At 37.6% G+C, this 22,660-nt stretch overlaps 1 protein-coding gene across 2 annotated transcripts in view; it reads right to left on the reverse strand.

Moving 5' to 3' along the window:
• The window catches only part of LOC145984896 (dimethylglycine dehydrogenase, mitochondrial-like), an 84,820-nt gene that overhangs the window by 41,564 nt on the left and 20,596 nt on the right, over positions 1–22,660 (reverse strand). For both annotated transcript variants that reach the window (XM_083118270.1, XM_083118269.1), the window contains exons 3-7: positions 20,389–20,509; positions 17,081–17,202; positions 15,516–15,623; positions 8,806–8,902; positions 2,124–2,328 (exon numbers count right to left, since the gene is read on the reverse strand). In XM_083118270.1, the coding sequence (XP_082974396.1) occupies positions 2,124–2,328; positions 8,806–8,902; positions 15,516–15,623; positions 17,081–17,202; positions 20,389–20,509 (653 nt within the window). The remainder of the gene's footprint in view (positions 1–2,123; positions 2,329–8,805; positions 8,903–15,515; positions 15,624–17,080; positions 17,203–20,388; positions 20,510–22,660) is intronic.

Here is a 22,660-nt window from a genome sequence, read left to right on the forward strand (position 1 = left end):
TGGCGACAGTGTTACCGCATGGTGCGCAGTAGAAGAAATCTCCAGTGCACATCGAGCGTCTGCTGTAGTACATGCAGAAACAAAAGTTAGTGGTCAACGGGAACTGTTCAATACAAGAATGTAAATTCTTCCTCCATGATTTGGTGGAAAGCTGTTCATTCTTGCAGCTGATGGTCAAGAATTATGACGGTCCGTGGAGGAAGATTTGAAAATAACTGTTTCCGAATATACTTTTCATACGCCTTGCTGTCTATTTTATCACATATGTCGGCAGTGTATTTTCTTTCTTTTATGCACAGAAAGGCTAATCGGGACTGGACCTACAGTTTAAAGTGGGATCCGGACCACTATATGACTTCACCAGGCATGAAACCTGCGACCCCTTGATTACGAGGCGACAGCATTACCATTGCGCCATCGGGAAGCCTCTTTCACATTTTTCGGTCCACTGTCTCATTTGAAACAGAACTGTGTTCTTCATACCGGCATACACCAAAGCAACCCCCTCCCCCTGCCATTGCATTTTAATAAAAATAAAGGGATTAGAGTTCGATATCCGGTGGAGGTACATAGTTGTTCGTATCTCACATAAAACCATAGAATTAACATATCTGTGTATAAAAGTGGATTTAAACTCAATTAATCAATTATTAGTAGAGGTATGAAATAGATGAAATTCTGTTGTATTTGTGTGAACAATGATGACAGAAAGAGACATAATTACTTCGGAATTATTCAATCTAAAATGCTCTCCATTTGTGTCCATCAATTAACATTATTGCCTTGCAAGCAACAAGTCCTGGATTAAATTTACTTAAGTATCTCATAAATCTATTCTCATTATGCATTTGTGTCAAACCTTGATTTATTCTTTTAACTATCTGGAAAAGAACTGCTCAATCATTTTATGTTCTTTTAATATAATGCTATGAATGCTTTCTATAATACTTGGTCATCCATTGGGAAGAGCAAGTGAACCAGGGAGAGCTAGATCCGCCAATGCAGTGTGCGATACCTGTTCTCGGAGAAGAATTACCCAATATGAGAAAGCACGCACACAAATAACAAACCACTTGACCCCACGGAAGCCTATTCACGAACTTTTGCCTGGCCATTCCCCGTCCCTTCCCCTCTTCCCAACACATGTTTGCAGCAAGTGGCAACAGGCGGAAGGCTGTTATTTTTAACTCCCCTAATCACGGTTAACATAAGAAAGGAAAGCACCTTTTTTGAATGGTCCGAATTGTAAAAGAAGGTGTAGACCATCATAACCTTATATTCCCTTTGCTCTTTGCATATTTATTATTTCCTCTTTGAATGTTAACAACTTTTGTTTCTGACAGAAACACTCTTGTTTGGGGGTGGTGATCTCAAAAGTTAAAGCCCATAACAGCCCATACTGAAATCTTAAGTTGGGCTCCTCTATAGTTGATTGTACCAAAGATTCCATTAAGTTTTAAGAATTGTTGATATATTGAAACCGATTGTGTTGAAGAGCTAGTAGCTAGATATTTTGGCGCCCTAGACAGGATTGTCATTAAATGCCCCTTCCCCCTTTTCTACCAAGCACTGACATTTTATGTGCCTCGATATTTTCTTCTTACGCCATGGTTTGTGATATTTACATGCTACAAATTTTGAAATGAGGAAACAAAGAAAAACTCATTAATAATAATATAGATTATATTTAAATATTCGTAATTTGCATTTCTATTTTTTTAAAAAAAGGATTAGCATATTTAAGGATATTTCAGTTGTCTTAGTGCCTGAAGAACATCTCTAAAAGCATAATATTAGTGCTACTTTGTGAATAAGAAAATTGCAACAGTGTTACAACAATATACCTCTGCCAAGTGCAAATTTCTCCTGTCGCATATTATTAAATATAATTTTCGTTAGAGAGTTAGTTGGTTAGTCATGTGTTTAAAGAGTTGACCATCAATTAAAACCAAGACCTTCATGATAGAATAGCAGTAACACTGTTGCCTTGTAAGGAGGCGATCCTAGGTTCCATCTCTATTGGAGGCACATTGCACAGTGGTTCAGATTCCACTTTTAACTGTCCCGATTAGCCTGAGTGCAAAAGTAGACTTAAAACAAACACAAACTAAAACAAAGTTCACCTGCTGCGTTCACAACTCTGTTTGCAGTTATAGCTCCGTGCGGTGTTTCAACCATCCATTTGCCATCTGGAAGACACTTCAGATTTGTTACCTCTACAGGCATGTAAATTTCAGCCCCATACTTCCTGGCTCCAACAGCCAGAGCTTGGGCCAGAGAGTATGGATCTATGTGCCCGTCATAGGCATTGTAAAGTCCTGACAATATCTGTGGAGAAAAGAACAAGGGAAGAGATTAATTAGCTGAAAAAATATCAGAGTTTCATTCTTTAATATCTGTAGCAGCTTTTACTTTAGGGTTACCAGATATCCTCTTTTTCCTGGATGTGTTATATATTTCAGTCTTACATTTGGTGGCCAGAGGAAATTTTAAAATAATTGTAAACGTCCTTCATCACAAAATTTGAGTGAAGAAAATACATCTTTCAGCTGGAGAATGGCCAATCACAGGGTAATTTAAGAAATACTGGCTCATTCGAGAAGTATGCCTGTTAAAGCACATGACAATGAAATATTTCTTCAAGTTCTCCTGGTGGCAAATAAAGAGATTTTCTCAGCTAGAGGAGACTGACACTAACTCTCAAAATCTTGGAAGTACATTCAGAACTGACCTGGCTGATATCCGGAGTGCATCTCTTTACCTGTGGTAGTGTTATTGCAAATTTTGTACTCAAGAATTCATTTAAAACCTCACTATTTTGGCTAACATTTCCTAGAATTATATAAATTATTTACTGAGAATTACTGTTTCCTAAATTGCAACCTAATGTCCTACACTTTGGGACAATATGTTCTACTTCTTACCTGTAGTGATCTGGTAACTCTACTTTAACTTAATTTTAAAAATCTACATAAATTCAAATTCTTCATTGCTCCAAAGAAGACTTTACTTACTACAGTTGTCTGCCAAAAATTCTATTATGATACTGAAAATCGGAGCAGCCTGAAGGCTCCTGCAAGTAAACTTTGACCCACCCTACTGAACATAAGATTTCTTCCTTGAAACTTCCAATATGTTGAAATATTCAAGAGTAAAAATGAAATATAGAATCTCTAGCTGCAAGTCAAACATTCACATCACATACATTACTTTCTAATGTGTTCTAGAAATATGTGTTACTTACTCCAAATGTTTTGTGTCCTACATTTTGACTTAAGGTCCTACATCTCAGGACAGAATGTCCTACATTTCCCTTATGGCGATCTGGTAACCCTACCTACCCTCCCTCTCCTATGACCTCAAGCACATCTTGGTTCACAATATTCCATCACCTCACAACAAACACCCTCCCACTCACAAATAGAGCCAACCCCGATGCAAAAACTGTCACATCCTCATCGCCTTTCTCACTCTCTACAGGCAAATTTATCCTCCACCCAAAAGGAACCTGCCACATCTCAAACCTCATCTATATCCTCACCTGCAACATCTGAAGTGCTTTTACTAGAGGGAAGCATTCACATCTCAACCTCACAATCAACAACAATGCTTTTCCACTCAAAACCTGGATCTCACTATTGCCATCCACCAACCCTCATAATACCCCCTTCAATAAATAATTCCAGGTAACAATCATACACTTGTTACCCCAATCCACCAACACCTCACTAGGAGAACATTGGGAGACAGCTTAGATATCAGCTATGAGTGCAAAGAGAAAGAGTGCCAGTGCAACCTGAATACAGCCACTCAGTAACTTCCCAGCCCCAAAATAACATTCCCTTTCCACCCATCATTCCTATTTTTATCCCAAACCTGCCCTTCACATTACGACCTCCACACATCACACACACACACACAAAAACACACACACACACAAACACATTCACTCTGCCACTCACACCACTCCCGTGGTGGAGTGGTTAGCACATTGTGCTACGATGCTAGGGGTACCAGGTTTGAATCCCGGCCTGGGCATGGATGTTTGTGAGTGTTTATTCATCAATTTCATCATATCATCACTCATCCCCATCTTCGCAAATTAGCCAAAAGTGGCACAAAAAGCAAAGTAAAATAAAGCAAATCACTCACTCACTCATTTAGAGAAGTCTGGTAAAAGAACCATGTTTCTTCATGCTGACTTTATCTAGCTCTTGACCTGGCAACCATACAGTTCAAAACTTACTTCTGGCCATGTCCGAAAGATGCAAGACCGTACTTGAAGCGAGCATACTTCGAGAATGGTCTCACAGTGTGGTCTTGACGTCGTGGACTGGAAGTATAAATCTTTCAAACGGCACTTCGACTGCAGCACCAAATATGATCAGTATACTCGTATATCCATTGCTTTTCCACGTTTTGAACACTTGGTTTTCCCCAGAGAAATCACATAGCATTTGCAAATGTTCATCTACATACATTACCACACATTAGAAGAACTGCAAGAAACAACTTCCTGGCTTTCTACCTCCACGATTTCAAACAAATGAACAAGTCCACTTGTCACGTGACCAAGCCTGCAACTTGGCATGCTCTGCCCTGTGGTCTCTATACCTTGTTAACTTGGTGCTTTCGAACTGTACTAGGTGACGTCACTTCCGTCAAGACCATACTTCAAGTCTGTACTGTGTACCTTCCGGACAGAGCCCTTTGACCCATATTAGTGTTGTGTCACTTAGCAAGATTGAGTCCAAGCAAACCTGTCATGCAGTGTTTACCTATGCGATAGCATTGGAAAATCTATCACAAAGGGCAACTTTCAAAATTGTGACAGCAGTCATGAAACAAAATTGTGACGTGTATCATAAATTCACAGGGGCGGCACCAGAAAATTTTGACCAGGTGGGCAGGAGACAAATATTGATAATTTACGATGGGCAGATATAAAGTTTTGAGTTTGACAAGCATGTATTCTCTCACCCTCTCCCAAATTCCTTTGTGTTTCTTTTGCCTTTTCTCTTTGCTGCTTTATGTCTTTTTTATCCTTTTCCACTATTTTCCCCTGCTTGTATTACCCTCCTCCTCTTCTCTCTCTGTCATAACCTTCGCACACACACACATGGATAAACCTTCGCCAAATCTTGATTACACTTTTCTCTATCCACTCCAATCTAGAAAAAAGTAGCGAAAGGACTTGATATTGTCACCTGTTAAAAGTTGCTTTGCTATTCCTGTGTCAATCTTGATATAATCTCTGTATTTCTCTCAAGTGCTGCTTCCCTGATGCCCTTCAATTGTTCAATGAGTACTGTACTTTGTACAAAGGATATTTTATCTTATCCCTTTCAATTAAGTAGGAATTTAACATAACCCATACTTTATTAGGTGAACGTAGCAGATCAGCTTAATTGATTTGATTTATTTAACTTCTCTTTCTTCCACTTTTGGCTAATTGTGAAGATGAGAATTAAGTGGGACAATCACAAACACACATAGGCAGATCATAAAACAAGCTCCACAGAGGATTGTACTGGTTGCGAGTTCAGACGCCAGAGCCTCGTCAGTCTGCCAAATGCAGTCCAGGGTGTACTATGTGGAAGAAAGGCTCACGTTTCTTAGGTGTCAGATTAGAGTACATTGTTTCATTCATGCGAAAATTATGAAAAATATGGATCAAATTCTTTACAAATGCAATAAGTATATCTGCATGTGAAACTGGCTTCATTCCCAGGAGAGGGGCAAGACCTCGTGCTTCATGGAGGGAGCAACTTTGGACCAAAACTACATGAAATGTAATTTTATCGTTTTAGGTTCGGGAAGCAAGTTATGCCAAAATTGTACATTTAGAGTTGTGCAAGTCTCAACTATCCACCTTTGATGCTACTGTTAACTTACTTTTCAAAATGAAATATCTTGTTTCTTCTTGCGATACAATGTTGTATGTCCCATACAACATATATCCCAAGTAACCACCACCGTTGGGCCAACGTCAGTTTTTACGTGGAAAAGGTTGGCTTTGCGTTGGTTGGCAAATTGTCGTTGGTCTTATGTTGGGCCAACGGTGGTTGTCAACATTTGCCCAACCATGGAAACGTGAGTCAAAATCAGTTTTAAAAACAACTTTTTAATGCTAAGACAGCTTTCAGGAGAATGCTGAAAATTCTAGAGTGGAAAATAAGTGACATGTAACAATGTTTCTTTTCGAATATTTCAGTCACAGCACATACTGGAAATATAATATATTTTTAATGAAAGTAGAAGCTATTTTTAACTTGCAGTCACTCACCAGTCCTTTGTGAGCCACCATACATGAAATACATATTTGTAATTGCTTATTGTTTCTCTCTTTTGCTGTAGTAGAACAAGAACATTCTTACAGGTATTATTGTGAAGGTGGTTAAGCAATGTTATGTGCAGACTAAATTCCATGAAAAGTGGAAAACTAAGTAAACTGTAGAAGGTTTTTGAGCTACCACTTGAAGGTATGCTGCCTTGAAAACAATGATACCATGTGACTGAGAAAGTGCTGTATTATTTTATTTTCATAAATAACTTGAACTATTGTTTACATTTGGTCTCACAATAAATCATGTATATATCAGAAAACCTATCCATTCTTTAGTTTTCAGTATGTTGGGCCCACCATATGTTGGCCCAACATAAAAACCACACGTTGACCAAACATTGGAACTATGGCCAAAATTACCGTTGGCCAACAGTATGTTCTTGCGTTGGGCCAACCATTGGTCAACCATTTTCAGTACGTTTTGCCCAACGTTAGGCCAACCACTTTTGGTTACTTTGAATTCAAGGATGTTGACAGAAAGTGTGGTAAACATAAACACTGACACTGATAATAGTGAAGAAATATTTTTGTTTTCTCCATAATTCAAATGAATGATTTTGAATATACAGATTTAACCATGTTATTAGTTTTTAACTGAAAAGAACACTGCTTCCTCATTGAGGGTTAATGAATGATCCTTTTATTTGGCTCACAGCGCTGTTCTGAATTAATACATGCATATGAATGTTTGCATTTAATTAATGTCTTGTTAGGAAAGTTTTAAAGCACTTTTGTTCATTTGCATTTAACTTTACTGGCATAAAAACGAAATTTTTACACAAGATAAAACTCAAAATATTAAAAATAAAGGAATCTGTGCAAAATAAATATCAGAAATGCTAGATGTGGTAATTACTTAGGAGTAATACTAGCAAATGAAAATGATATTAAAGAGGAAATAAAAAGCAGGCTTAATTCAGGAAATGTATGTTACTTTTCTCTTCATAAACTTTTGTCTTCTCGTTTAATATCTAAGAAACTAAAAGTTAATATAGATGAGGAGACAGGTGAGTGGAGAAGGTTACATAATTTAGAAGTACATAATTTGTATTCATGTCCAGATATTATTAGAATGATTAAATCAAGAAGACTTAGGTGGTCAGGCCATGTGGCACAAATGGGAGAGGAAAGAAGAGTTTACAGAATTATTTTGGGAAACCTGATGGTAAGAGACCAGTAGGAAGACCAAGACGAAGATTTATTCATTTGTTCGTGTTTTTAGATATTTTTTATATCATATCATGATTGTGTACTCCCACTTCGGAAAAGTGCACTTTGGCTGTAGATAGATATACATCTAGCCACAGAAGTGTTAATTCGATCACCAAGTTTATGTTTCAAGTAAGGAATGTATTATCTGTCACCATATTTTGTAGCGATTTTTGCTATCTTATTCGGTCGAGTCATGTAAATCTAAAGGATAATAATTTGTGAGCCTTTCTAGTAACGACAATATTCATAAGATAAATACACACGAAGTCAACACAATAATATATTTATTGATGCATTCTTATTTTCCCAAATAATTATTAATACTTCTTTAATCTCTTCAGGTGGGCAATCGGGTGGGCAGAGGAATTTTTGGGTGAGCACTTGACCACCTGTGCCCACCTGTCCCTGTAAATCCATGTAAAGATGAGATTTCGAAGAATACTTCAGTATATTTCACATACCTTACAGTTGTTGAAGTTGAATTTAAAATTTTGGGTGCGTCAGCACTTAGGCTATTTTGCACCCGTCACATTATACAGGGGCCAGCCCCTTATCATTACAAATGACAACTCTAACATTGCATAACTAAAAATCTTAAAATCTTCTGACTTCTGTTAAAAGCTGAGGCTCTAAACGGGCACTCAGCACACACAAGAACAAAAAACACGATAACACACACAAAATTATACTGGCCATAGTGCCAGTCGCCAGAGCCTCGTTAGTCTACAGTCCAGGGTGTACTATGTGGAAGTGAGGTTGACTTTTGGGCCCCTACGTGGAAGGTACCCCTTACACCCCACATACCTTTCAGAGAATAAGGAAAAATCACAATACTCATCACAACTTTGTTTCATAACTCCTGTCACAATTTTAAATGTTACCCCTTAGGATGGAAGATCCAATGCTATCAGATAGGGAAACACCACATAACAAATTTGATTGGACTCAATCTTGCTCAGTTGTCTGCTGGTGATGCCACGACTGATATTGTCCATTTCAGCTATCTTTTATCTCAGACAAAATTTACAGCAACAAGAAATGATCAATTACATTTCTGGTTATAAATAATGAAATCGTATGTTTCATATTTACACTGACTCAAGTAAGAATAAATTACTGAAATATTTGGTTTATGTGTGTAAGAAAGGAATGATCATCTGTATTCCAGACATCCTTCATATTCTATTCTATATTTTAGACATTGAATAGATAAGTTACCAGTTAATAGAATATTTCAGCTTTCTTACTGTGCTCATGTTGAGGACAGGGCACATCTTCTGTATTTCTTCTGGTGAGACAATTCGCTGTGGATTTTTGTGGTATCCCTGCTTTGACATTTGGTACCTAATAAAAGTTTTGTAAAAATAGTATTCTGTAGTAATTTTCGTTGCATACTTTTCTACATTGTTTACACTTATTTTCAAAATATTAAGTAATGTATTTTAACAAATAGCTAATATACCTTGCTGTATATTTTATACATACACACAGACAAGGGTGATTGGTTGATTAATTTTAGTTTATTTTACTTTACTTTTCTGCCACTTTTGACTAATCGAAAACATGAGGATGAGTGATGATATGATGAAATAATAATAATAATAATAACACTGGGGAACAGTGAAATTGCGGCACAGTGTTTGAGAGCTAATTTAGGGCAATTTCATGCTGCTGAATAATGATATAATAATATATTTCCTGAATTGGCTCTAATTTATGAAATAAATGCAACTAAACCAAAATGGCGGAAACATAAGACATACATATAAATGAACTTCCAACAACAATTTAATATTTCTTTTTGTGATTACAATCATTATTATAAAAATAAATTTATATAGGCCTATGATCAAAATAATTAAGAAAATATGTACACAATGAAGTAACAAACTATGTGAAACGTTTTCTATACGATTTCCTGCTGTATTGCTTTTGAGGACAATCCCTCTGTAAGCTCCAACAGTAGTCGGCCATCACGTGGCGATCCCACCGTCCCTGGTACCTTTCTTCCATTATCCTTATATCCTGATGGAACCTTTCTCCCTGTTCTTCACTAAAATCACCAAGGTTCTCAGGGAATCTGTCAATGTGGCTATGTAGAAAATGTATCTTCACACTCATATTAGCTCCCAATTTCTCAAAATTTTTCAACATATTTCCAACTATATCGGGGTACTTTTCTGCTGTGTGATTCCCCAAAAAGTTTTTGACGACGGACACAAAGCTCAGTCAGGCCTCAGATTCGATGTAAGACATGTAAGTTGTAAAATTGGCATCATTTATGAGTGTACGAATTTGTGGTGGTCCGTCAAAGATTCCTGCCTTCAATTTTTCAATACTTAGTCCTGGAAAAGTGTGGCATATATATTTGAAACAATCACCACTTGTATCTAAGGCCTTGACAAACTGTTTTATCAACCCAAGTTTAATATGCAGTGGCGGAAGGATGATTTTGTCCCTATCTATCAGCGGTTCATGAATGATATTAGCTTTTCCCGCTAATATTTTCCCTTGGGGGCCAAACTTTTATCGTCCAATGCTTTTCTCTAGCACGACTATCCCACAAACATAGGAAACAGGGATACTTTGTGTACCCACTTTGCTGTCCTAGTAAAAAAAATCACCATCTTCAAATCCACACACACGAGCCACTTATGTTCAGCATATTCAATTTTTTTCTAAAACCATTTTTATGTTTTGGTATTCTTCCTTAAGGTCTGTTGAGTGTCCGATATATTGCCTAGCAACAATTTACAAATAAATAAATAAGTTTATTATGGGAATTTCAGCCCATTATCAAATTTTGATATTACCGAGAAAAGCGTAGAGTAATTTTACCTCCTATATTTTCCATGGTGTGTTTATTTTTATAACTGGAGTCAATTCAACTGAACCAATCATACAATTGGCAATAACAGCTGTTTTGTGTGCTGAAACTGTTATTAAACTTTATGCCGCAAAATAAAATCTTTTTTTTGTTCCCCAGTGTAATCTTTATTCATCTGCTGACCCATTTTGCATGGCTATGGATTTGGCCAGATACATAAAAATATAATATAAACTATGGTATATAGGTTATTACAGTATAAGAACAAAAATTTTTGCATGCTGCGCATATGGGATAGAGAGGTTTACATAAATTCTACATTATATTCACAATATTGAAAACAATGATAAGCATGTAAAATGTATATGTAGTACATGCATAATTTTTAAAAATTAGAGATACGTTATTCCATCTATGACATTAATTGAATTTCTTTGTATACTTGATACTTGTGCCCAATCTAATTTATAGTTCAATAATGTCATACATAACTCTGTCTGTGAGGTATTTTTTGATTAGCTGCAATATTTTCTTAAAGGGAGTGATATTTTTTATCCAAGAGAGAAGGTTGTTGTGGAATTGTATACCTGCAGAATGTGGAGATCTGTCTGTCAGAGTTAATCTATTAGTCTGGATATGGAAGTTTTGTCTTTGTCTTGTATTATGTCCATGAATTTTTTTGTTTCTAACTTGTGTTTTGTAAATAAGTACATAGATAATAGATTTATAAATATACAGCGAGTATAAAGCCATAATTTTGTTTACATGAAAGGCAGTACTCCATGTGGATTGTATTTTGCATATAAGTCTAACAGCTCTTTCTGTAGTGTGAACACTCTTTTTGTATGTACGTGAGCTGCTCCTACCCAAGTTATAATACAGTATTCTAGGTGAGGTTAGATAAGACCATAATAAAGATTCATATTGATTTCCATGATATTATATTGTGAAAGGATTGTCAATAGATAAAGATTTTTGGTGAGTTTATCACAGATAAGCGTTAATTAACGTTGATGATCAATTCTAGAAATTTTACATAGTCTAGTTCATGTTCGTCTAAGTAAACCATCAAGTTATCAAAGTTCTTCTTGTTGCTTGATTGATTGATTTAGTTTATTTTACTTCGCGTTTTGTGCCTCTTGGCTAATTTACGAAGATGGGGATGAGTGATGAAATGATGAAATTGATGAATGGACATTCACAAACAACCAAGCCCAAGCGGGATTCAAACCCGGGACCCTTGGCGTCGCAGCGCGATGTGCTAACCACTCGGCCACAGGATCCGGCAGTTCTTCTTGTTGCCAGGGTTTAAAAAAAAAAGGAAATTTGTTTTTTGATGGTTTACATTTAGGCTATTACGAGGGTCACTATTTATATTTTGAGCCTAACAATGAAAAAACAGGAATTTGGCATTGAAAACTGCTTTATTGTTTTTCGAAGTATTCTCCCCTCTCCTGTACTATCGATACACCGCTCCATTCGAATCTTCCATTGCTGCAAACAGTGCTGGAAATCATTTTCTGAAACCATGTTCATAACCTCCATCGCTTTTCTTTTCACAGACCCTACGGTCGTAAATCTGGTTCCATTCAGTGCTGATTTGACCTTTGGGAATAAAAAAGTCACACAGAGCGAGATCCTGTGAATAGGGTGGATTTTCTAACACTGGGATCCCATGCTTGGCCAAAGAAACCTTGACTGACAATGTCGTGTGGACAGGAGCATTTTCCTAATGAAGAATCCGTGACTTGCTTTTCCGCAAATCAGGTCGTCATATTCTTACTCACTCATGAAGGGTCGTCAGCACCATAATGAAATAATGTTGGTTGACAGTTTGACCTTCGGGTACCCAATTCGAATCAATTCACCGACATTTGCAATGTTTGGTTCCGTTTTTTTCGTGCAAGGCCGTCCAGGATGCAAGTCATCCGCGATCACTTCTCGTCCCTCTTTAAACCTTTAAAACCCCTCAAACACTTGTGTGTGTGATAAACACTCACCTCCGTACACTTCATCCAACAAACCATAAGTTTCTGCGGCGGATTTTCCGAGTTTCATAAGAAACTTCACATTGATACTTTGTTCAACTTTCACACTTAACATTTTTTCGACGGAGCACAGATGTACGGTTCACTTCGTCCACAATCTACAGCGGAACTGAGTGCCGTGCACCCTGGACAATCACACAGTTGATAGGCAGGATATCACGTTATACACTCATGCACCGCTTGAGCTTGACGTGTTTGCCGTTTGTCAACAGCAATATCAATCCATTTTTTTTCCTAGCCACACCTCGTAGTTTGTGCACAAGTGTGTTGTGGTTGAGCGAGTCAAATGCTTTGGACAGATCTAGTAATACTGTGCTTGGAATTTCATTGTCCTCCAAGGCTTCAGTAATTATTTTTATAGAAACTGATGAAGGGGCACTCAAAAGCACGTCCATGCCCACGCTGGGACCCCTTGTGTCATAGAATGCTGTGTTAACCATGGCGCCATAGAAGTGTGCCCACAAGGGTGATTCCGAATTTTGCATAATGATATTTTTGGAACATGTGTATGAGTGTAGAAATTATACCGTGTGCAGATAAGGAACGTTTGTCTGTCCCACTGAGCATCGTGATGTCTCCAGAGCCTGTGTCACGCATGTGTAGGAGGAGAAGGAGAGAACAGTTTCCATGCTGACAAGATAGGCTCCTTTTTGGCACTCATGACTGTTATAGGCACTGCCAACAGATATTTTACGTATACATATGCACTGCATATACAACGTGTCCACAAAAACATTCCGTGATTATAAACGACCACAAAATTTTAATTATGTATGTTACGAAATTTATACCGATACTATTTGGAAGAACAGCTCCAAGAATTTTTGCAGATGTGTAATTGTTGGCGTTAACTACAACAATAGATGGCATAACAATAAAAGAATGAAGAAAAGGAAAAAAAATATTTCGACTGTTAATGGCATTGTTGTTAGAAGCAAATTGTGTTACTGTTGGTGTTTACTGAATGTTTAGGTTTGCATTTCAGTTCAGTGTGAATTCTGTAGCTTTTAGAGATTCATGGCGAACCCACAGGAACGTAGCTGGTGCGTACTGGAATACCATAACACACGGAGTGTAGTGACAGTTCAGCGTGCCTTCCTACAGACCTTCAGACATGCGGCACCTACTGACAAGATGATTCTGAGATGGTACAGAGATTTTGTAGAGCAAGGATGCATATGTGATCATAGGAAAGGCCATTCAGGGAGACCATCTGCTAATGTGGAAATTGTGGAACAGGTGCGGGAGACATTTGTACGTAGTCCTATGAAGTCTGTACGTAGAGCTAGCCTGCAGTTAAATCCTCCGTGTCCAAAATCCTACGTACTCGTTTGAAGTTTCATCCCTATAAACTGCAGTTACTGCAAAAGTTGAAACCTGATGACAAGTGAAAAACGACTTCCTTTCTGTGAACATTTATTAACACTTATGGAGAATAATGAGGACCTGGCAGCGAAAATAATTTTCAGGGATGAAGCAATGTTCCACATCAATGGACAAGTAAACAAACACAATGTTAGGATTTGGAGGACTCATAATTCACATTTTGTTTTGGAGGTTGAATGTGACGTGTGTATCGTATCGAAACTGAAAGTGTATGGCCAATTTTTCTTTCACCAGGACACTATCAACGGTATGAATTACCTTGATATGCTCAGTGAGTGGCTTTTTCCACAATTAGAAGAATGTTGATTTGTAGTTGTTGTTGATTTGGTGTTTTAAGTCCACTTTATGCACAGTAAGGCTTATCGGGACTGGACCTACAGTTTAAAGTGGGATCCAAACCACTATGTGCCTCCACCGGCAAACCCTTGATTACAAGGTGACGACATTACCACTGTGCCATCGGGGAGTCCCCCACAATTAGAAGAAGAAGACAATGAATTTATGTTCCAACAAGATGAAGCACCTCCTCACTGGCATCTTGATGTTCAGAATTTTCTAAATGAGAAAATTAAAGGAAGATGGATTGGGTACTCCGGAAACAAAGATGCTGTGTTCTGCAAGTGGCTACCGAGGTCCCCTGACTTGACTGTCTGTGACTTCTTCTTATGGGGTCACATAAAAGATCTGGAAGTTCTGAAACATCGTATCATTGCTGCCATCGGGACCGTCACTGTAGGTATGTTGGAATGCGTGTGGCATGAGTGGGAATATCGCCTTGATGTTTGCAGCGTGACAAGAGGAGCACACATTGAGTGCCACTGAGGTAGGTAGTTGGGTATTATTTTTTTATTTTAGGTATTAAAAATTTTTGAGTTTATGTTTCTAATGGCACCAATTTTATATAAATATGAGTACTGAGAGCGATGCTATATGTGTTTATAATCACGGAATGTTTTTATGGACATGCTGTATAATACTTATATGGAATATGCAAATAATACTGTTCCAAACGATAAAGAACTAACTTGAATTTTCTGTGCAATATCTGCAAACGTTCCTTCTATTTCATCTAGATCTAGTTCTTGAAATCTTTGGTCAATTCCGGCATTATGTCAAGGATCTGTTCATGTTTCAGCCAACCTCTGTGGCAGAGTGGCTATGATGCCATGGATCATGGGTTGAATCCTAGCCTGGGGATGAGTGTTCTTTGTGAGTGAGCCTTCACCAATTTCATCATATCATCATCACCCATCCTCATCTTCGCGATTAGCCAAAAGTGACAGGAAAGCAAAGTAAAATAAGACAAATCAATCAATCATATTTCATTAATAGGGCATAGAGAATTCCCTGAAATGCTGTTACATCTTTCTTTCTGGTTCCACCCATCAAGATTTTGTACTCTCAGCCCCTCTTCCTCACTATCTTTCTTGTCTGAACCTTCCTCCTCTTCCCTTCTCTTTCTTACCCTCTCATCGCCCTTCCTAGGGTAAACTCTTGTTACATTAATTAGCATATGCTGTAGTTGAAACATTTAGCAACTGGACTCAGGAGCCCAATTTGGCATAGACCACCTATACGATGATCTAATTGAAAACTAGTCAAGATTCAAGCTCAAATGAGGTAGAGGAGGAATTAAATTGCTGACTAAAGAGAATCAACTATTGACCTATTGGTGTTAAAACATATGAAAACTTACTTCATTTCATCTACTCTTTCTGGAGTTGTCGCCAGTCGAATACTTCCAGTACGATGGAAACCTACTGCTTGTCCTGTTTCCCTCTCCAATTGGGAATACAAGTTTATACTGAAATGAGAATTAAGTGAGAATTACATAACATCTTATCAGTGGTTAACCTGTAATGCTAAGGCAGTACAAAGGAAACAAAGATTGTACAAACAGCAGCTAAGTTAAGAGTAGGCATTCTTTGCTATTTTTGTTATTTTTCTTCCCTGTCTAATGTTTGAAGTAATAGAATTGTGCTTATGCTGGACCATAAACATTGTTTTCCATTTTTCATTTCTTAAACGTCATATTTCGGAAAATAGAGTGAATGAACATGACAATGAATAATTTGCCGACTATGTATCATTTTTTCTCTGCTGTACAAGCATAAGTAAACAAACACAAAAATTAAGTTAAGACATGTATGTGCCTTTAAGAGTATGAGACATGGTGAAGATGGGACAGGGTTGCCACAAGCTGAGAGCAGAATTCAGATTTTCCTTTGCAAGGGGAAAAATTTCACATTTTCTAGCAATTTATCCTTTCATCTAAACAAATCATGTAATTATAATAAAATAAATACTAGTGTGACCTATGTTTGTGTACATGAATAATGTTAATATGTTAAACAAATTAATCATAACCACATACACATCCTCACTAGTGGGCTACATGTCTCAAGAAGAAAATTGTTAAACAAATAAAATTTTAGTATAGACATACAGGCTATTATCATCTTCAGGGATTAAAGTTTCCGGAAACACAGGCTATTACTCTAATGGAGAGCAAATAAGAAGTAGCAAACAAATTAATTATTAGAAGTTTTTTAATCATGGGTGAGTTCGGAACCTTTCCCTGAAATTTTGGTATTATTTATCAAATTTCCCTTATCGCTTGAAATTCAGTCCGAATTTGCCTCTAAAGAGCGAAATTTCCCTTCACCTGGCTACAGTCGTATTTATCCCAATACCTTTTGCAAGTATGTAAATATGTAAGTTGATTTTTTGCGCACACACAGACACACATATCGGGGCTGCCATGACTTTTGCAGCTATAGATCATAAGTTTAGACATTTTGAATAGAATTAGATGATACTTTGGAATATGAATAGTGTCATGACATAGAAAATAGGAAAGATTTTCAAGCTTATTTTACAACCATGCTTTTAAATTTGAAGCTCTGCTGTTATGAGTGTGCTCTTTAAGATGCATGCGTGGGCACAAAACAACACATCTTCTACAATCTTCCAGAAATTCATCAAAGTTAGCTGTCAGTCTTAAAACAACTCAATGAGAACTATGAGGACAAGCCTACCTTGCTGGTCAGGTCAATCCTCAAGTGAGAAGTGTATGAGAAGGGTAGCCCAGCTGGAAATATTATTGGTACCACGTTTCAGTGTATGAGAAAAATAGAAAGGAAAACATTCACATTTCTAACCTCTTACCTATACATTTCTATCCCAAAGCTTTATCACCCCACCCTTTTCTTAACAATTTTCACCCTGAACTCTGTGTTATTCAGTTACTTGTCCAATTACCTGTAATAGTGGATTTTCTTCATATTTGCCATAGGATGGTAGAATGCAGTAAGTCCTGCTGCATGCCATGTTGACCCTGCTGTGAGTTCTGACTTCTCTAGCAAAACAACTCCCTTTTGACCCTGCAACAAAAACATAAATGTTGAATGCAAAGAAAGATCTCACTTGTAAACAAATACTTAGACCTACACCAGTTACAGATCTCCCAATCAGTCATAGATTTCCTAATCATGTGAATGAGAAGGAACGTGATTAGATAAATGTGATGAGCAGTAGAAAAACATCAATGAAGACAAGGTAGATGAGGGTATATGCTGTCTACCCTAAAATTTGATAGTGATGTATAAAAAAAACTGTTATTTTTTTTAAAATTTACCATATTTGGTATAAGAATAAGCATGGATCCACATCCCAGTGAATGTGGCAATTCCATGGACCTTGGTCTCAGTGGTTCAAAATAAGGTAAGTTTCCTTAGTACCTCAAAAATAAAAGAAAATTGTAGTAATGAGATCTTTCAGCTTTGTAACAAGTTTTCATCAAATTCAGTTCTCCCAAATTTGGAGGAAGACTTGAAACCTGTGAGAAAAAGCTTTTATTTTATTTCTATTTAGGGGTGACTTGTGCCCACTGAGATGGGAATTGGCATAATTTGTTTCAAGTTACAAAAAAACAGAAAACTTGTTATTTTTATTGTTAATAACAGAAATAAAGTTCAGTCTGTTAGTATTCAAACAGATTAGCCAAAGTAAAAACTGCATTGGATTGAAAAATTGGGATATAGGAACGAGTTTGTTTTCTTATTGTACAAGTATAATGCAATCGAATGAATAAATGGTTTCCTAGTTTTCAGAATTCCAAAAATTATAGCTATGTTTCAGGTTACACAACATAAATTGAATAACTAAAATGTCTCCCTTACTTTTTTCTTGAACTATGTGTTTAGAAGTTAATATAGAAGTTGAATAACTGTGTGCATTTCCCTACCCTAACTCTATGAAATGTAAAAAAAAAAAATGAAAATCTGTTGTGCAGGATATTCTTACCTGGTGGCTTAAGTAGATGTCTCTCCCCACGGACATAATAATAATTGACTGATTTGGCTATTTTCTGTTGCTTTTTTGCCACATTTTACTAATTGCGACAAGGAGGATGAGCGATGATTTGAGGAATGGTGAAGTGACACTCACAAAGAACATCCATGCCCAGGCTGGGATTCGTACCCAGGATCCCTGGCATCCTAGCATTCTCTGATAACTTCTCTGCCAAATAATATTAATAATAAATTTGTAATACAATTGATGTATTTTCATTAGTTTTAATCATAACCATAATTACTATAATTGTTATTATTTATACTATTCAATGGCCTGATGCCCCCTATAAAAATTTTTGCTATGCCCATGTCTGAAAAATTGGCCTGTCAGGGTGCAATCAGACACTTAACCTGAGCCTGACAGTTTAAAGAGGGCGATTCACGCCACTGTTGTGCTTCTCATCAGATGTTCGGAACAGAGTGACCAAAACTGAGAGTGTGAAATAAGTCCTAATGTGAAACCTCGAACCACACGACCTAGGTATCCCCAGTTATTCCATGCAGTGCGAGCACGAGAATGGGAGTTTAGGATTCTAAATCAAACAGGTTCCCGCTTGGTCCTGGCAGAACTAAGTGATCTGAGAAGAAAGGCCTTCATTTTTCTCTCATAAATGACCAGTATTTCTGTGTGGAATGAACAAGTGCATTGAGAGTTCAGATTGTGTATTTAATACCTTCCTTTTGTGGTCCTCCATTGTTTACATAAACCACAAACATCATGCCAGTAGTACTTTTTTTTTGCCCTTGTCACATAATAAAAAATATCAGAAGCCTATGTTACCAATGTGTGGCACATATGAGTTTCTGAACGTGAATTGCCTGGAACCAACATTGTTATTTTATTTATACCTACTTCTTAATGGACTGAACTGAGTTCCTTTGAACCATTAGATAATGAAAATAAGGAGGAACAATAGATTCTTACTATTTTAAGTGGATGCCATTCCCCCAGCTAGGAAAATTTACACAAACTAACTCTTTCCTCTTTTCGTCATTAGTTAAACTATGTAAGCAACCCTCCACATATCCCCAAGCATTCCACATAATAATTTATGCTTCAAGTACTTGCAAAGATATTTGAAGACTAAAATTGGTAAACGCTTGTAATTGCCACAATAATTCAAACACCGTTTTCCACGTTAAACTGTGAAATGTATCATGCTTTATAATGTGGTAAACGTGAAATGTTGCTGGTAGCCCACTAAGTAGTTCAAAGGGCGTGTAAAGAGGTGAGCACGTTCTTACGGGCTGATGTGCGGAACGATGCGATTTCCCAACACTTTCGTTTTTGGCACTTACAACGCTTACCACTTTTAGTCCTCATTTAATTAATGGTTTCGACTTATTCTTTCCACCCTTTTACGTATCCTTCTTTTTCCTAAGGAGAGAGTTCGATGAAGCTAAAATTTGAAGAAGCTCTAGTTTTCTGATAGTTTATTTCAGAGTTTTCAAACTTTTGTAGTCGTGGCCAAAATCTACACTCACCTCCCCTCAATACTCATAGTTAAATACATGTGATGTGACCATGATCGATCGACACAACATTTCTTCATGTGTTTATTTACTGTTCGAACACATAAAAGTAACGAAAATATAATGTGTGTAATTAATGCAGGTACTGCACAATTTGTTAATATTTATAAGCTGGTGTCAGTACATTCAGCAATACGATATTCATGATAAATACAGACAGTAAGTAAAGCTGGATACAGGCATACAGCAATGTTTGGATTTCTTCATTTAATTGTAGTCCTGTTTCTTTCAACAACTTGCTCAATGTATGAAAGCAATCACGAATGCTTTCAACTTTAAGCTTTTTCTTACAAAGCAGCAACTTCTTTTTGAAGGCTGATACCTTTTCCGATAGGTGCAGGATTCCCTTGTACCTTGTAGTGGTACATTCAGAACATTCAGTTTGTCGAAAATATCAGAAAGGTATGCTAATTTCTGTACAAATGCACTATAAATGAAGTTTTCATTTCTTCTTTGAGGTACCAATCCGGAACCTACGGTGGCAAGATCGTTAGTGGACCACTCAACATACTTGACCACCAAGGCAATCTGGAGTTCGTCACAGAATCCAGAGACCATACGACTGATGTTTAGCTGTTGGGATGGCCTCTGACACAATAAAAGTGAGGGAATGCAAATGGACTAAAATGAAAATGTCCAATTGAAAGATATAGCAAACAAACTATACAAATGTAAACATACCAATTTAGCCAGATGGTATGCAATGCCACATCCGAGAGCTCCACCGCCGATGATCACAGTCTCAGCTTCCTTACATAATTCCTTATTCAGTGGTTTTGCTTTCTTCTCAGCTGCTACATCACTGCAATTACACTTACAATCAATTTATTTACAGACACAGTAAAGGGTCACCCTGTTCGCTAGGCAAAGGGGGCATCTCAGCAAAACAGAAAAGGATGTAAATGAATAGACATCATGATGCGCTAAGAAACTAATATTGTCAGTTTTCTGGGAAAAACATTAAAAGGAAAATAATTTGATATTATGCCCCCACTCATGACCGGATCAAGAAAGTGTGGGGCGTTACCCCCACACCCCCTATACGCCTTCATGGCGTGGTGCTATGCACAGGGGAGCACTTTACCTTTTTTTTTATTATGCTCATCAGTGCCTGATCTACAAATTTTGGATCCTCCTTCAAAATATTTCTGAAGGCCCCTTCTATATAAATTAAACACACGTAATTGTTAAAGGAAATGTCAAAGTTTTGCTGTTATTGAGATTGGAAGAAACACTTGCGGTTAGAAAGAAATTAATGTTTAGCTTATGGTATAGGTAGTATTAAGCAGAAGTTACTAGCCGAATACTTCTGCATGTTAGCCAACTTAAAATGAACAACAAATCCTCTCCTGTGTCCTCTCATCTTACAATATTTCCGTGGTCTTTTCTTCTCTACTCTGCGGTGCTGGACAAATTACTACACTTATTATTTTACATACACATGTTTGTGGTGCCAGCCAAGGCCTCCCTAAAGGTTTACTCATCTAGGTGGACAAGCATGTTAGGTTGTCGATGCACGGACTTGCCACCAAATGTTCTGTTACAGCACCTTGAATACGTAATGTGGAAAACGACCCAAAAAATGTATGCTGGGCATAAACAGCCACCTGTAAGCTGTAAGTCCAATAAAGATTAGTTGAGTTGAGTTGACGACCCAAGAAACTGGTTCCTGAGATGGATGACAACATAGATGGCAGTGCGATCAGTATCACAACTAATTTTCTTATGAAAGTAATGCGGCTTACTTAGTTTTTGGAATATATTGTGTAGATATGTTTGTCTTGAATGGCGGTAAGTGAAATGATGGAAACAGTTAGGTATATTTGTGGAGCGATTTGCAGTCACAAAGTGGCATTAATTTTGAAAAAAAAGTAAAATAAAGTAAATAAATGTCATGCGTAATACAAGATGAAACATCGCAATGTGATTCCGGACGTCAGGTGTTGGATTGTGTACTAGAGTTTATTTTTCTATGTTATTAGAATATAAATAGTATCCTGAGAGATATTTCATACCGAGACAACAAACCACAAGTGTTGCTTGGAAGCGAGCAGTCGGTAATCAATGCAGCCTTTCGAACCGTAGGGTCACAAGCTCTGACTGCACCACTTCCTCAAGGAGATATTAGACCAAAGTGGCACGCGACAAAAGATGCGGGGATTTCACACCAAAGCAACACAGGTTCTTCGTACCAAGGCAGCTTTCAGACCAAAGCTACATGCTACACATGTACACTACCGACAAAAGTTTAAGACCACCCAAAAAATCAGTATGGAGTTTTGTATGGAACAAACAGTTCCTGTCCAAGAAAGACGTGACGATGATACGCATGGAAAATGCAATGTAGTCCAGTTGGAACCTCGCAAGACGCGAAACCAATTTTTTTCCGAATGTGTAGCATGTAGTTGGCAAAATGGAAAGTGACAAGAACGTTGCTGAAGCTGGCAACATTGCAGCTGTGTGCGTGAAACCGGTCAGTACGGTAGCCAGCCTCATTCGCATCCTTATCAGTGGCTCAGGATCAGTTGCTGTTCATGCAGACGACATTGTGAGCCCATTATTGTGTGTTTGGTGTGCAAGGTAAGTGGAGCTGTGTGAAATGGCCCGTCATCGTGAGGAACAGGCGATTTCGGTTGAAAAGCGTGCTGTGATATGTGCACTGAAAAATGAAGGTTATCCGGAACGCGAAATAGCAAGAAAACTGAATATTTCCAAGACTGGTGTTCATTGTGCATTGGACAGATACCGTAAAACCAACAGTCATGCTGACCATGCACGTAGTGGAAGAGCTCGTGTAACGTCTGCAGCTGACGATAGATATATTACAGTAACTAGCAAACGCAACAGGCGCCTAACAGCACCAGTCATCGCTGCTTCCCTGAATAACAGCAGAGTGACGCCTGCGTCTGTGTCAACGGTGAAGAATAGGTTGCGTGAAGAAGGGTTGCATGGC

The sequence above is a fragment of the Lepisma saccharinum genome, chromosome 3, assembly GCF_977018435.1.
Source record: "Lepisma saccharinum chromosome 3, izLepSacc3.1, whole genome shotgun sequence".
NCBI lineage: Eukaryota > Metazoa > Arthropoda > Insecta > Zygentoma > Lepismatidae > Lepisma > Lepisma saccharinum.